The sequence below is a fragment of the Larus michahellis genome, chromosome 9, assembly GCF_964199755.1.
Source record: "Larus michahellis chromosome 9, bLarMic1.1, whole genome shotgun sequence".
NCBI classification, from domain to species: Eukaryota; Metazoa; Chordata; class Aves; order Charadriiformes; family Laridae; genus Larus; species Larus michahellis.
The window spans coordinates 24,175,799-24,190,562 of record NC_133904.1 but is presented as its reverse complement, the minus strand read 5'-3'; the positions used below and the strand labels follow the sequence as shown (position 1 = coordinate 24,190,562).

The following is a 14,764-nucleotide window of genomic DNA, read 5'->3' as shown; positions in this document are numbered from 1 at the left end:
TATAGGCGGTGGCCGCCCTTGTGACGTCACTCGCCCCGCCCCTTAAAGTGCCTGCGCGGTGGGCGGGGAGGTCACGCGGGGGGTGGCGCAGGCGCGGCGGCTGCCCCGGAAGTGGCCGTGAGCGGCGGAGGAGCGGCGGGAGCACGGAACAGAACGGAGTGGAGCAGCCGGGACCGCACCCATGTCGGGTTTCGACACCAACCCGTTCGCCGACCCGGTGGACATCAACCCCTTCCAGGTGGGCGCGGGGGACCGGGCGGCCCCTGCCTTCCCCCGCCCCGCTCGCCGCCGCCACCGGGACGTGGCACTGAGTGAAGCGTCGCTGGCCAATGGCGGCGCCGCTCCTCACCGCCGTGTCCAGTCAGGGTGAGGGGGCGGGATTAGGGGGGGCGTGCTGGGACCCCCCCTAGGGCCGCGCTGCGGGGCCGGGACCTTCCCCTCCCCCGCCCTTCATCCCCGCGGGGCCGGGACCCCCGAGCCCTCTTTGGCTGTTCTGCCCCCACATCGCTTATCCCCCTCTATCCGCCCCGGGGGCTCCCTTTCCCCAGCCCCCCGGGGGTCACCTCACGGACCCCCACTGGGGTCTATCCCTGCTCTGCCCGCCGGCGCTGGGACCCCTTCCCGCCCTCACTTGCTCGAAGCCCCCGTTTCTCTGCCTGCCTCCCTTCGAGGAGGGGGGTCTCCTGTCGTCCTGTGCTCTGAGCCCCAGTCGCCCCCATCTCCCTAGGCTTTGGGGAGGGGGGCTTCAGCACCAGGGGGCCACCCCTGCCTCAGAGGATGCCGAAACGCTTGTGGGTGGCTAGATTGTAGAGATATTAAAAATAATCAGTAGAGAGACTTCTCTTGGCTGTGCCATGCAGTGGTCTAACCGATTGCTGAGTCTTTTGGGGGCGTCTGTTTTTAACATGCTGTAGTGTCAGCGCTTAAAACTCAGTGCATAAGACAAAATACACCCACCTTTGGCTTTGGTTTTCAGGGGCCAAAGCCTTGGAGGTTCTCGGAGACTTTGTCTGCTTTCCCTGGGTTTCTCCGCTGTGGGATTAACCTCCGTGCCCTGAAACACGGGGTCATTCACGCAGGGGAGTGATCGGGAGCGGTCACTCCGCTTGGACCCGCTTCGTGTGGCGGTGGCGTGAGAACGAGCGTCGGGGCTTTGACTGTCGTCAGTGAGTGGCTGCAGATGCTGCTTTACCTCTGCTGTTGGGCCGGGATGGAATCTGCAGGAAGGGGTGACTTCCTGGCCTCCAGTTTCGTGGCCAGGCCAAAGCGAAACTGCTTGGTGATGGGGCTGAATGTTTTGAGGAATCAAAGTGATAATCGGAAGGAAAAAAAAATCCTTGCTCTCCCTGATGCCTTGTGTTCCTTAGGAAGGGTTTGGATGACCGTATTCCTGTAATATTCCTTCCGTGGAGGGGAATATAGGGCGGCTCACATGTACATTCACTGTTCCTGAAGGGATTTATTGCTTCAGGTGCTGAGGAAGTAAATATTCTGTTGCTTTATGTGCATTATAGCTGCCCCGGTATCTGACCCAACAGGGCCGTGCTCGCACTTTACTCACTCTTTAAACAAAATAAAGATTGGAGGCGATTTGCAACAGGTAACTCTGATGTCAGCCTTACTTTTTAATGAGGCCAAATGTATGTGGCAGTGTGGGTGCCCCTGCAGTTGTCTGACAGCCCTTTGCAGCCACAGCTGGTCTTTGCGGCAAGTTTAATATCCTCCTTTTGGGAGTGTGAGGTTTTGCGTTCACCTTTGTCCCTTTTTTTTTGTTTTGTTTTGTTTTTTTTTTTGTTTTAAAGAAAAATCCCCCCAGTCATCAGCAGCTGCACACAAGGAATCTCTGACTGCTGCAGCCGCCTGGAGCCTCGAAGCCCTGTCTCTCTGATTTGAAAATAGCATCTCCTGCTGTAGGACAGCGCTGCCCACATCTAGTAAATGTGATGAAACGAGCCCGTTCCCTGATGGGGTTGGGATCCACATGCCGGCTCGGTGCTGTGCAGGCCTGGGGGTTGATGGCTTCCCCTGGGCCCGGCAGGTGCTGACATCCCCTTCCACACGCTCTGCAGATGTTGCTGAAAGACTAGAAGCGGCTTCGCCCTCCCAGCCTTGTTGCCCTGAGGAATATCTCTTGGGCAGAGCACCAGGGTTGTCTTTCCTCTCCGCAGATCCTGGCATAGCGCTGTGTTCTCCGCAAATGCTGACATAACTGGGGATCTTTGCCTTTTGAGGAGACTTTGTTCATGGTGCTTAATAAGCTTGGTTTAAAATAAGCTGGTTTGGTCCTGTTAAAAATATCTCTGGCTTATCTTTCTGTGACTTATTCCAACTGGTTAACAAGAGATGATTAACTGCTTTCGTTTACTCAGTAACCTGCTCTAAGTGGCAGCTACTTCCAAAGCTTTGGATGCAAACCTCAGACAGGGCTGGAAACTTGCATTCCTGTTAGAGACAGGGATAATAAAATCCACTGAGAGAAATCTCAGTGCGTCTTCTAGGCTGTGCAGTGCTCTGAGGTCCTGTCCTGGTGGCAGATGGCAGGACTGGTAATATTGGGGGCATTTACTGTGACATTTAGACAATCATGTTAAGTTCAGGTGGTTCCTGTTTGAGTTCTCCTGCCTTGGTCTCATCTAGAGTGGCAGCCTGTTTTGTTTCTTTAACCTGTGGGAACAGAAAGAAATGGAAGAATATAACTTCTCGCGGAAGCTTGTATCAAAATCTTTTATCAGCTCTGTCAGCTGGCACAGTGCAACTTCACGCTTGCATTAAACACCGTGTTTGAAAACAGTTTGAACCTTCACATCAGTGCTATTTAGTCCAAGCAAGGAATTATTCTGCCCTGGGGAATTTGAAGTCATGACAAATGACACCGCGTATCCCTACCGCTAGTGGGAGCGATGGTAGGAAGGGTAGCGAGCGGGGATCTGCTCATTGGCATTCTGCAGGTCAGTCTAATAATTGACTTGTGAGCATGGAGCTTGTGGCTGGATGTACTTATTAAATCAAGTGGGAGAAGTAAGAGAGGTTCAGGTGCTCTTTGTAGCTCAGGAGCAGGGAACAAGTTGAGAAGAATTGCTGGAGTTTAACTGGGGATCCTAACAACTAAACCCTCCGAGAGCAAAGGCACATGGGCTTTTGGAGCAGAGAGGAGAGTACCATTACTACCTTGGAGGAAGAACAGCGGGTAACATGGCTTCAAGTGGTTCAGTGCCTGATTTGAGTCCACATTTCCCTGTTTTGCCACATAAAGAGCCAGGCCCCTGCGTGCTTCAAGAGGATCAACTCTCTTTTAGTCTGTAGCTTGCAGGAAAGGACTGTAAAATGTGAAGCTTGTGGGCAGCTTCTCATTCATCTCCTCTGCGTTTCTCGTGCTCGCTCATCCTTCGCGCTGTGTGGTCCAGGCTTGCGGAAGCTGGTGCCTTTGTATCACCCTCTTGTTTCACAGCTGCCGTTTTCCTTCCTGCCCTATCCAGGGCACGGACGCACGTGTCCAAACCCATTTCAGCTTTTGTTGCAAATTCCCTGCTCTTTGTGTACCGTCTATTTTGGAACACACTTGCACAATAGCAGGCAAGTGAAGCTGGGCTGCCTTGCCTTCGCCGTACTGCCTAGTTAAATAATTTTTTTATTTTATTTTTTTTTAAGCTATGTGATAAGATGAGAGGTTGTCTCCCTTTGAAATTGAGTTGTTCTGCGGCTGGAAGGAGTGAAACAGGGGTCCTGCTCAGGCCACTGGCAGCCTGCCCTTTTGACGGCACCGCTGGTGGGCCTCCACTTAACTCGGGCGCTTTCTTTTTGGATGGAGACGAGCAACGGGAAGAAAACGGCATGGTTTTCCTCAGTATTCTGGTGTTTCTCCTTATTTCCAAGCACTTTCCTCTCAGCCTGACCATCCGAGCTCTTGAGATGGTTATGTAGCCTTTGCTTTCCTCTTTGCGTACCATTAAGGGAGTTTCTCTTCCTTGTGCAGTCGTCTCCTGCTGGACTTTAGTCAGGCTGGGACCCCGCCTGGCCTGGATTAAAGGGTATCGTGCCAGCAGGGAGTAGCCATCATGCGTTAACTGGCTTGTAAGCTTGTGTCGGCAGCCCATGCGTCTGCAAAACTGGTTAAGTGAAAGCCTCCAGAGGAGTTTGTAGTGAAATAAAACCTGTGCCTTGCATCCTTGCAGCCCTTATTTCCAGCGTGGCGGTTCTGCTGGAAATGCTCCCTGTTGCTCATTTATTTTTTTACAGCCCTGCTTGGCTGGGGAGTTAACGTCACCAGGGAGCATCCGAAACATCATCTGAGATCCCTCAGCCCTGGGGTGATTCATAAACTAGTGCAACCTGTTGCGTAGGGAGTGCCCGCTATCGAGGAGATGCGTGAGGTTACTCATTAACTGTTCTGTGTGCGCCTCGCTCAGCAGAAGGCTGCGCTAAAACCCCGAGGAATGGCTCCAGCGGGTTGCAGACAAGCCAAACGACTTTTCTGCAGCGCACAGACTCGGTCAGCCTCTGTACACCTCAATTGCTTGCTCTTACCTTGTCGCAGCCTCAATTGCTTCTCACCCCATTAATCACAAAATTAAAATGACTGATCTTGAGACACGAGTTGCTGGGGGAGGGATGGATAAAAAGCCACTTCTATTTTTTTTATTTTTTTTATCCACATCCAGCTATTAGGCTGCCAGGCTGTTCTTGTGGTAGGATTTCTGACTACCTTGTTTCTCAAATAACTGGGGAGAGAGATGCTCCAGAGGTCCAAGTCTGTCTGTTAAAGAGGGATCTTTTATGGAAAGTAGCATGTATGAAAGAAGCAGCAAAAATAGCGAAGCGCATTCAGGTGAGGGAAGAAAGGTGTTTTCAGCAGAGGTGCTGAGAGACTTTTTTTTTTTTTTAAAACAATCAGACTATTTGATGGAGACAAGTGATGCTGTGAGTACAAGTGAATGCAGCTGGTATGCTGGCAGAATGAAAACCTCCAAAAGTAATTCCTGTTGTGCCTCCAGCTCAACTTTTCTGGGCGTTTTGCCTCTTTAGAGTGATCGCTGGCATTTTAGCTCGCTGGTCCAAATGCCCTGGGTGGCAGCTGACACCTATCAGCCAGGACCAGCTGTACCTGGAAACTCATTCTGTGAGGCTCTGCTGTGCTTGGCGAGTCCTTGTTGTCTTTGGTGAGGTTTGGGAGGTGGTCCTGGCTGTCCAGCCGCTCTCTGACCATGGGCAGATGAATCTGCATCCCACTTTGAGTCCCTGGAAATTAGGAATGACTCGCTGTCAGTAAGCTGTAGTAATCTGCAGAAAGGGCTCCTGTGCCAAAAGTTTGTTGTAGTTCTTCGACTATACCTTTTGTCTGAACAGGAGATTACTTCTGCCCACAAATCGTGCCTTGCTGATCATCATCTCCTTGGTTGTTTAAATTCCTTGCCAGCCAAGCCCATCCACCTGTGGCGGGGATGCATTTCAGGATGCAGGATTCATCCTGTTCCCATTTGACAAGCGAATGGAAGGCCGGCAGCGTGGGTAATGTAGAAGGTAACGATAACCTGTGTCCCACGCTGATTTGTCTTTGCTCTCTCTCCTTTCAGGATCCCTCGGTGACACAGCTCACAAACACTAGCCAAAGTGGCTTGGATGAATTCAACCCCTTTTCAGAGAGCTCCCAGCTGGTATGTGCCATGTGTCTTTGCACTAAGCATCTTGGTGGTGGCTTTAGCCGTGTAGAAGGTCCCTTGGTGGGTGCAGCTTAAAGGAAAAAGAGTGAGGTGTTGGCAGCTGATTTCCCCATGGGCGGTAGTTCATTGCGTGCGTGGAGAGCTGCAAGCAACCTCTCCTACGCTGGAGCACTAATAAACTCCCAGCTGGAGCTCTCCACTCACGTGGAACAGCTTCTCTCAAACTCGCTGCTGCCTCGTGGTAAAGCTATATGAAGTGTGAAGGGGAAGATGTTTTGTGGCAGGACACATCAGTATTTATTTGGTCTCTGGGTTGGGAGCTGAACTGCTGCGGAAGTACCATGGAAGGATCGCTGCAAGAACGTCATTCTTATTTCCTGGCTGCTGCCAGGAAAAGGGGAACAGGAAACCAGGGTAAAGCAATACTTGTGGTTTAAACAACTGATCAAAATCCCTTTTTGTTTCTCTCCTTTGCCTAATGCCTGTAATCCTCTGGTGCCACTCCCCCAGTTCATTAAGGAATTAACAGACTTTTGAAAATGCGGAGTTGCTTCATGATAGTGCTTTCTGGTTTAGTGGTGCTAAAACTTGAACTGTTCTTGGCTAAAAGAAGACATGTGTAATGTTTTTTGCCTTGTTGCTTGTGATTTATATGCAGACAAATGCAGCACGGACGATGCCAGCCACACAGCCCTCTGGCCACTCGCAGCCGGCGGTTCTGCAGACGTCCGTAGAGCCCACTCCCCAGGTATGGCAATCCCTTGCTGCTGCCTTCCCCCAGAGCTGGAGAGCATCAAGGAGCTCCTGGGGGCCTCTGGAGGCATGTGGGAATAGGAGGGGAACGGGATTCTCTGGGGCTCTTGTGGGAAGCTGCAGGTGATCTTTTAAACTTGCGTTTGTCCCTGCCTTGTGAAGCAGATCTTTATAGGGAATACATACATGCAGTTCTTCTTATGCCTTTTCCCTGTCCCTCTGGTGGCAGATCTCACTCTGCCTTGTATCCTGTTTGCTCTGGCGCTTCCCTCTGCAAACACTGGAACGCGTCCTGCTAATGCTTTTACCTTAGTTCTCCTGACCGGTCAGACACGCTCGGTTCCAGGAGTATAAATGCAGTCTAGCTGTATGTTGCAGCCACCGCTTAGACTGGCTGGCAAGTACCCGGCAGCCAGGACGACCTCCTGCAAAGAGCAGAGAAACCGAGGCTGCTAGGAGAAAGGATTGGTTCTCAGAATAGCAGACAGGTAGAGGAGATGCTCAAGAGGTGTGGTAGACATCTGCCTCGCCTTTCATTTGAACCTTTTCTCCTGGCTGAGTAGGGGATTGTCCTGGTGAACGCGGGAGCCCTGCCCGCTGCTCTGCTGTTAGTGCCCTTAGAGCAATGAGGCGAACTGGGAGGTAGAAGAAGATGCAGGAAAAGCGTAGCTTTGCTGAAGGGGAAGGGCATAAAGGATGGGAACAGACTGGATAGCCTCTTGAGGGCTCTTCCAGCCCTGTCTTCCCATGGTGTAAGAGAGGAACATCTGGATGGAGTTCTGAATTTTTGTCCTCCAGCAGGGAAGGCAGAAAGCCTCAAGACGTTTCAAGGTTAGCCACGGGTATTCAGCTTTCAAATTGTCCTCAACCCTCGCTACTGAATTGCCTCTGCTTCCGTTCCAGTTCGGCGTCTGGTGTGTTTGGTGGTGGTGTTGCCACTGCTTTGCTGAGGGAAGGACTTAACCTTTTTCTCCTCCGGCTTTAGGCTGTGGCTGCGGCAGCGCAGGCTGGGCTTCTTCAGCAGCAGGCGGAATTAGAGAGGAAGGCGGCTGAGTTGGAGAAGAAGGAAAGGGAATTGCAGAGTAACGCAGCCAGCATTAACAGTGAGTACTGCTTCCTGCAGTGTGTGTGATGCCCAGGGAAACCTGGGTTGCTTAGTTTGTCAGAATTCGATGAAGGCTCAGCCTGTCCAAGCGTATGCAGCTTTTTTAGAAGCCATGTGTCTTTCCTCTGGTCCTTCACAGCTGGGGCAACCCTCTTGGGACTGCACCTGTCATCCCATAGCTTACAAGGTGGGAAACAAGCTCAGAGATGAGGTGCCGGAGACCAGCCCTTGTGGGTCTCTGCCCTGGAGCATGCTCTCCCCATCTGCACTTAGCCATGTTAAGATCTTCAAACAGCAGTTTCCTATCAGTGTCTGAGCTCTTGTGTGGTGCTGCCATGTTAAGGCTTTTCACTGAGAGCGATAAAGCTTCCCCCACCCTCAACCCCGAGTCTCGAGGCTCTCTTAACCACAGCAAAACAATATTTTCCCCTAATCTTGGTTTTAAATGGTTGAACCTGGACTTGTTGTGATGGCCCTTTGGCCATTGCAGGGGAATTCCGCCTCCCGCGGAGGAAAGTCTTCACAACCCGGCCGACCTGCCAGCAGAGTTAACATGTCGCTGCTGTGCTGCCCACTCAAACTTAGTTACTTCCCGAGACCCAGCCTCTTCCCAGGTTTTAATGTTGGCTGCTTGCCAGTTATGGTGTGTGAGCTAGCCTTTCAGTGAGAGAAGGGCAAGTGAAAGACCTGCTCCTTTCTCCTTTCTGCAGCGAGGCAAAACAACTGGCCGCCTCTGCCCAAGAAGTGTCCGATCAAGCCGTGTTTTTATCAGGATTTTTCTGCAGACATCCCAGCTGACTACCAGCGCATATGCAAGATGCTGTATTACTTGTGGATGTGTAAGTAATAGCTTGAACTGCAATAAAAACTCTTCCGAAGAAGATTCTGTATCAAATGCGGGGCTTTTGACCTTCTGTAAATTCTGTAGGTGTTTTCTGCACAGGTAAAATAATGTCTCTCTCCCTTTTTTTCATGAAGGCAAATGTAAAGGACTCTTCGGTTTATGCTTTGGGAATAGCTCATTTGTGACAGGATTTTGGTTGTCGTTTAATGGAGACTTTAACAACTCTCCTGACGCTCTGGAAGACAGCGGATAGTGCAGTTCAGAGATCGGGTGTAAAACAGTCTTGGCTCTATTTGTCAGTTTTGGTGCTCTGCAAAGACTTAAGATTTGTTTGTAAGCAGCAGGATCAGATGAGGTTCTTAGGTTAAAGCTCCATCTTCCTTTCAAGGGAGGGAAGGAAATTAGATGGCCCAAAGTCTCCTTAATTTCTGCAGAGCTCCATGTGTTCAGTGAAAGATTGGGGATGGTGGGAGAGACTCCTGAGTTTTCCGAGAACCTACTGATGTTTCTTCTCTCTCTCCCATCCTGAACAGTGCATTCGATTACCCTGCTCCTAAACCTGCTTGCCTGCCTGGCATGGTTCACAGTCGATATGCAAAGAGGAGTAGACTTCGGTCTCTCGATCCTGTGGTTTGTTTTATTCACTCCTTGTGCCTTCCTCTGTTGGTACCGACCGATTTACAAGGCTTTCAGGCAAGTACCATTTCCCTCTGTAACAGGGACAGAGCTTTTAGGGGGAGGAGTTTTGGGTTTATCTGTTCTGATCATGTATTGCCTGCAGGATTTTTCCAGCTCTTTGCATCATTAAATAGATCAAACCCACTTGTTCCTAAACATATTACAAGTATCTGATGGAACTTGATTGTGGTGGTCTTTCTTTTTTCCATCTTGCAATCCAAGACTAGCCAATCATGGAGTCCTCTTTTTTTTTTTTTATTGATTTCTGAGAAACTCTTTGGTATGTTAGTGTGTTGAGCACACTCTGTATGTTAAGGAAACTGCCTTCACCCCCTCTCGCACTAGGCAGAGTGGTGGTTTTGTGATACGCAGTGGACATGTTGGAAGCTGTGTCGCTGCGTTAAGTTCCTCCTGAAATCACCTCCCCTTAGCAGCTTTCCCCTGGAGAAAGGAGTTCCCTGAAATGGTTTCCCTCCTTTTAGAAAAGAGCGTCCGCGCAGGGATCATGTCCCTGGGTTACACTCCTGCCTGCCGTCTCTCCTGCAGGTCTGACAGCTCGTTCAGCTTCTTCGTCTTCTTTTTCATCTTCTTCTGCCAAATAGCAATCTACATCATCCAGGCTGTCGGCATTCCTGGCTGGGGAGACAGGTAAGCTTGGCTTCACGGGCTGGCAGGCTGCAGCCCTACACAGATGCTTTTTCTCACCAGGGCTGTGGCTGTCAGAAGCTTTGGGGTCCGTTTCCGACAGCTGTCTGTTCTTTCTCCCGTGGTTTTCCTCTCTCGCCTGGTGCAGCTTTGGCAGGTCCCAGCTGGGCTGCCTCCCTCCTCGCTCTTCTCATCCTAGTCCCAGCAAAGGCACGTATGTTTTCAGCTTCTGCTGCGGGCCAGCGCTGAAAGGAGCGTGTGAAATCTCCCACACCTCCTCTACTCCCTCCCGCCTCATTTCATACGTATAATACTTACCTCTTCTTGATGCTGAGCCTCTAGTGTTGACCGCATCTGCCTTGGGTTAAAATGGAGCCTTCCCTGACAGAGGGTGTAGCATGGGAACGAGGGATCCCTGACCCGGAGTCTGGGTTCTGCTTAAACTTGATACTGCTCCTAGCAGCCTGATCTGTGTCCCAGCTCTTCCTGAATTTGGAGTTCTCAGCTTTGGAGTCTTCAGCACAAGAAAGACGTGGACCTGTTGGAGCGGGGCCAGAGGAGGCCCTGGAGATGTTGGGAGGGCTGGAGCCCCTCTGCTGTGAGGAGAGAGCTGCGGGGGTTCAGCCTGGAGAAGGGAAGGCTCCAGGGAGACCTTCCAGTCCCTAAAGGGGCTCCAGGAAAGCTGGGGAGGGACTTTTTACAAGGGTGTGTAGTGATAGGACGAGGGGTAATGGCTTCAAACCGGAAGAGGGGAGATTTAGGTTGGATATCAGGAAGAAATTTTTCACTCTGAGGGTGGTGAGCCCCTGGCCCAGGTTGCCCAGAGAAGCTGTGTCTGCCCCATCCCTGGAGGGGTTCAAGGCCAGGTTGGATGGGGCTTGGAGCAACCTGGTCTGGTGGGAGGTGTCCCTGCCCAGCTCAGGGGGGTGGCACTGGATGGGCTTTAAGGTCCCTTCTAACCCAGACCATTCTATGAGTTTCTCTTGGGTGTGTTACTGGTGGGCTGTGCTTCAAAAAATAGGCAGAGAGGGTTCTGTCCTCACCCTTTCCTGATGGCGTTGTGCAGAGGGTGAGTCTGGGCTGCTGGAGTGGCTCCAACAGGCCTCTGGTCAGCAGCTGCCCCCCTGCAGTGAAAGCCCCGGCTTTCTCTTCGCCTCGCTGTGTTGGCTGCAGATCAGATCTGTGAGTTACCGTGAAAAGGTTAACAGCTAGCGGTTTTCTCCTGGGGGGGAGCCTTCAGGTGATGAGGGCCATGCAACTGCTGTCTATTTTTGCCCGCTGCCTGCAGAACGGCTCATGGGCAAAGCTGTCCTTGTGCTCCCTCCCCTGTGACCTGGTGCGCCTTAGTCACGGGGGACAGGGAGGGGACACTCCGTTTTTAGTCTGACTTTGGAGGGAGTGTGCCTTGAGCTTTCTGCTGCGTTTCCACCAGCCAGCCAGCACGTTTATTTTTGGCTGTAGCGCATGGTGTGCCTTTCCGCTTCCTTGTAATGAGCAAGAAGCTTTGCGGCACGTCAAACGGGGCATTTTGGCTCACTTGATTCCCTCTCTCCTGGTGGCACACGCCTGACTTGGTTTAGCCCTTGGACAGATTCCTTTCTCTAGCTCCCAGGAGGGTGTTCTGAGTGAGGCATCTCGGTATTTTTGCCCACAGCTGAGCACTGATAACTCCCTGCCAGTTTCCTCTAACTTCGTCCCTTTCTTCCTCTTCTTCCCCCTCCCAACCCTTACCTCCCTGGCCAGGCAGAGCTGTCACGGTGACGTGTAGGTCAAGGCTCCCGATCTGCCAGCTGATCTCTTCCCGTGTGGATGTACCAGCCTGTCTTTACACTACTTGGCTGAGCTTTGATTTATGACTTGATTTATGACGACACCAAGGGTATCAGTCGCTGCCCAAGGCGGGGGGTGGTCCAGAGGCCAGGGCTGTAACGTGGGTGGGGGGAGCACGATTCTCCTGTGTAGAGGTGGGTTGCTTCTAAAAATGATAATGGAAACTCTGGCCCCAAAACAAGCGCCGAAGTGAGCTCTGGGTCCCTGTTTCCACAGCTATTATGTTTGGGTTTGCACGGAGAGGGGATCTCATCGATATCTAAAGGGCAGATAGCAAGAGGATGGGGTGAGACTCCTTCCAGAGGTGCCTGGCAGCAGGACAAGGGGCAACGGGCACAAACTGGAACACAGGAAATTCCATCTGAACATAAGGAAAAACTTCTTTCCTTTGAGGGTGGCAGAGCCCTGGCACAGGCTGCCCAGAGAGGCGGTGGAGTCTCCTGCTCTGGAGACATTCCAAACCCGCCTGGACGCGTTCCTGTGCAACCTGCTCTGGGGGGGAAGGTGGGGGGGTTGGACTAGATGATCTCCAGAGGTCCCTTCCAACCCCGATCTTCCCCCAAAGGCTCCTGTGCAGCTGTCGGTGCCTCATCCCCCCCCACCCCTGCTCTCCCCTCTCTTGCAGCGGGTGGATCGCAGCGCTGTCAGAGCTGCACGGGAACCTGGCTGTGGCTGTCATCATGATGGTGGTGGCAGGATTCTTCACCCTGTGCGCGGTTCTCTCCCTCTTCCTCCTGAAGCAGGTGAGTGGCTCGGGGGCAAGGTGAGATCCCGCTTGAATTGCAGATCTGTGGGTCAGGCTGCTCCCAGGGTACCCTGGGGTAGCCACCTCCTCTCATCTGCTTGTGGGGATTAGCTCGCTTTTGAAGGCGTAATCAGGGCACTGTCGGGTCAAGAGTTTTAATGAAAGTATTTTTTGCTTGTGCTTCCTGCGTTGATGCCAAGTCGCTTGAACGCTAAGGGGACTTGCAGGTGGGAAACTGCCTCTGGGGAGGGAGCAAGAGGCACAGATCCTCCAGTAAGACATGCCATTAGCCGTGCACATAGAGGGCCTCAAATGCCCATTGGGACAAAGAAGGGTGTAGAAAGGCTTCCTGCATTGTCTGCTGTCCAGAGAAGGTGGCCAGTGGGGTCCTAAGTGTCACCCTCATCACACCTGGACGTCCGATTTCTTGCACCTCCCTTTAGCTTGAGTCTACCCAGAGGTGGCTGAGCAGAGAAGGTGGTCGTTTTCTTGGGGTGTCCGGGGCTTCATGATCAATGCTGCCGCAACGTTGTGGGACTCTTCAAAGCCTGATGGGATCCAAACGAGCGCCTTCCCACTGGCTCTCAAACACAAGTCCTTCTGATGGACCGCGTGAGGATTGCGTTTCTGCAATTAACAACAGAGATGGAGCTTTGAGGAAGGCGAGAACAGACTGAACTGGTCCTCTTTCTGTTGCTTCCTCCTCCGTTTTTCCTGAACCGTATCTTGAAGGAAATACCTGATGCTTATAGCTGCAGGCACCTCCAGGGCCTGCCCTGCAAGTGTCTGTAGATGCACGGGCTAAGTGTCCATACCATCACAGTGTGGGGACGGGAGTTTTGGCTTTGATACCTGCCACTTTGCTGAGAGCTTCGCATTTTACAACAAATGAGGGTCTCCCGACATCTGGATGAGATGGAGCCAGTGGTTCCAGCCCATCCTCTCTAGCCACCAAGAGAGCTGGTTAGCAATGGGACTGAGGGAAAAGCAAGCTGGCAAATGAGGTGTGTGCAGCAAGTCCATTACTTTATGCTGATATTTATTATTATTTTTTTTCCCCCTCTCTTCCTGTTTCCCAGGTGCATTCCCTGTATCGACGCACAGGAGCCAGTTTCCAAAGGGCACAGGAAGAGTTTTCCCAAGGCATCCTCACCAACAGGAACTTCCAGACCGCAGCTGCTGGGGCGGCCTCCTCTGCAGCACAGAGTGCTTTCCGATGAAACTAGCCCTTCCTCGCCTGTCCCCCTTTGGCTTCCTCTGCCATCAGCACCCCAACCTTCGTTTGTTTTTTTTTTTTTTGTTGGTTTTTTTTTTTTTCCCTCTAAAGATGCACTTTTTCGGGGGTACCATGTTAGCTCTGTGATGCCGACTCCAGATGAGGTCTGGCTTTTTTTTTTAGCTTCATCTGGCCTTTATGACGTTTATAACAATTCGTTCTCCCTGTCTTATTTTAGGGTGTGGGGAGATAGGGGAGACATTCTCTGAAGCAAATATATTTCTCTATCCAGGACGTACCGAGTGTTTGTCTCTCTTCCTTCCCTCACCCTGGCCATAGCAGGAAGGCAAGGGGAAGCAGGTTTCCAATTTTACACTCTCTCTCTCCCACCCCCCACCTCCTATCAGCCTTTGCTATGAAGAATTTGATTATCTGTTGGTTTGTTGGGGGGGGGGGGTTTGTAACTTGTGTGTAGTTTTAAATTATTAATTTTAAGAGCAGAAACTGTGCTTTTGGCCTATTACGAATGCTGCATTTTGACCTCTTAACTGCCTTGGCTTCAGGGCAGCGTGGCACGAAGGAAAACCTGGGAGCAGGGGGGTTTAGAGAGGAGGGGAAACATCTTTTTCCTTGTTCCCCCCCTTTCCTGACAGATTTCCCCCTCCTTCCATGAGGATCTTGTGGACGATGGCCGTGGGGGTGGCTGTGCCCTTTGCCAGCACCCACAGCCCTGGGCACAGAGCAAGGGAGAAGGGATTGCTGGAGGCTGAGTCTTCAGCGTGGCCTTAAACCGGGGCAGGGGGAGAAGGGATTTTGGTTGGAATTTTTTTGGAAAAGGGATTTTGCTGTTGGGGAGCAGCAGCAGTGACGACTGGCTCAACCACCACGCGAACATTCTCTGGCTAACTGAGAGCATGAATGAGTTTTTTTTTTCCTCCAGGGATGACAACTCCCTGCCTTCCTCCTCCCGCCTATTATTGTTATTTTTATTTTATTTTCGGCTGGGGAAGGACTGGTTTGGTGCGTGTTTAGCTTCGGATGCTGTCCCCCGAGATGGGACTTGGAGGGTTGTGCTGAGGCATGATGGGGACAGTCCCTGTCCCCCCCCTCAACTCCAGGCGTGTTTGGGATCCATGTTGGAGGGGGTTTAATGGCAGACTGGACTTTTCCCCATCCCTTTCTGTCCCCTCTAGCCTGGGAGGAGGGGGTGTCGCATTTTGTGCCCTGTCCTTCCCTGCGCTGGGGGGGAAACACGTTTTTATACCCCCTTCCTACTGTATTTCCGCCCCCC

The 14,764-nt window shown here is 51.9% G+C and overlaps 1 protein-coding gene across 1 annotated transcript; it reads left to right on the top strand.

Annotated features, from left to right (window-relative positions):
• The first annotated feature begins 69 nt into the window (after positions 1-69).
• Positions 70-13,996, top strand: SCAMP2 (secretory carrier membrane protein 2). Its single transcript, XM_074602010.1, has 9 exons — positions 70-238; positions 5,571-5,651; positions 6,316-6,405; positions 7,396-7,513; positions 8,226-8,354; positions 8,893-9,052; positions 9,584-9,685; positions 12,138-12,255; positions 13,337-13,996. Exons 1-9 carry the CDS (start codon positions 182-184, stop codon positions 13,475-13,477), a joined length of 996 nt encoding a protein of 331 aa, XP_074458111.1. The 5' UTR covers positions 70-181; the 3' UTR covers positions 13,478-13,996.
• The last annotated feature ends 768 nt before the right edge of the window (positions 13,997-14,764 follow it).

Excerpts from the sequence above, each read along its gene's own strand:
- SCAMP2 (XM_074602010.1), top strand. The coding sequence starts at position 182 with ATGTCGGGTTTCGACACCAACCCGTTCGCCGACCCGGTGGACATCAAC. Across the intron at positions 8,355-8,892 it reads GCTGTATTACTTGTGGATGT|TGCATTCGATTACCCTGCTC; the intron begins GTAAGTAATAGC and ends CATCCTGAACAG. Across the intron at positions 9,053-9,583 it reads CCGATTTACAAGGCTTTCAG|GTCTGACAGCTCGTTCAGCT; the intron begins GCAAGTACCATT and ends TCTCTCCTGCAG.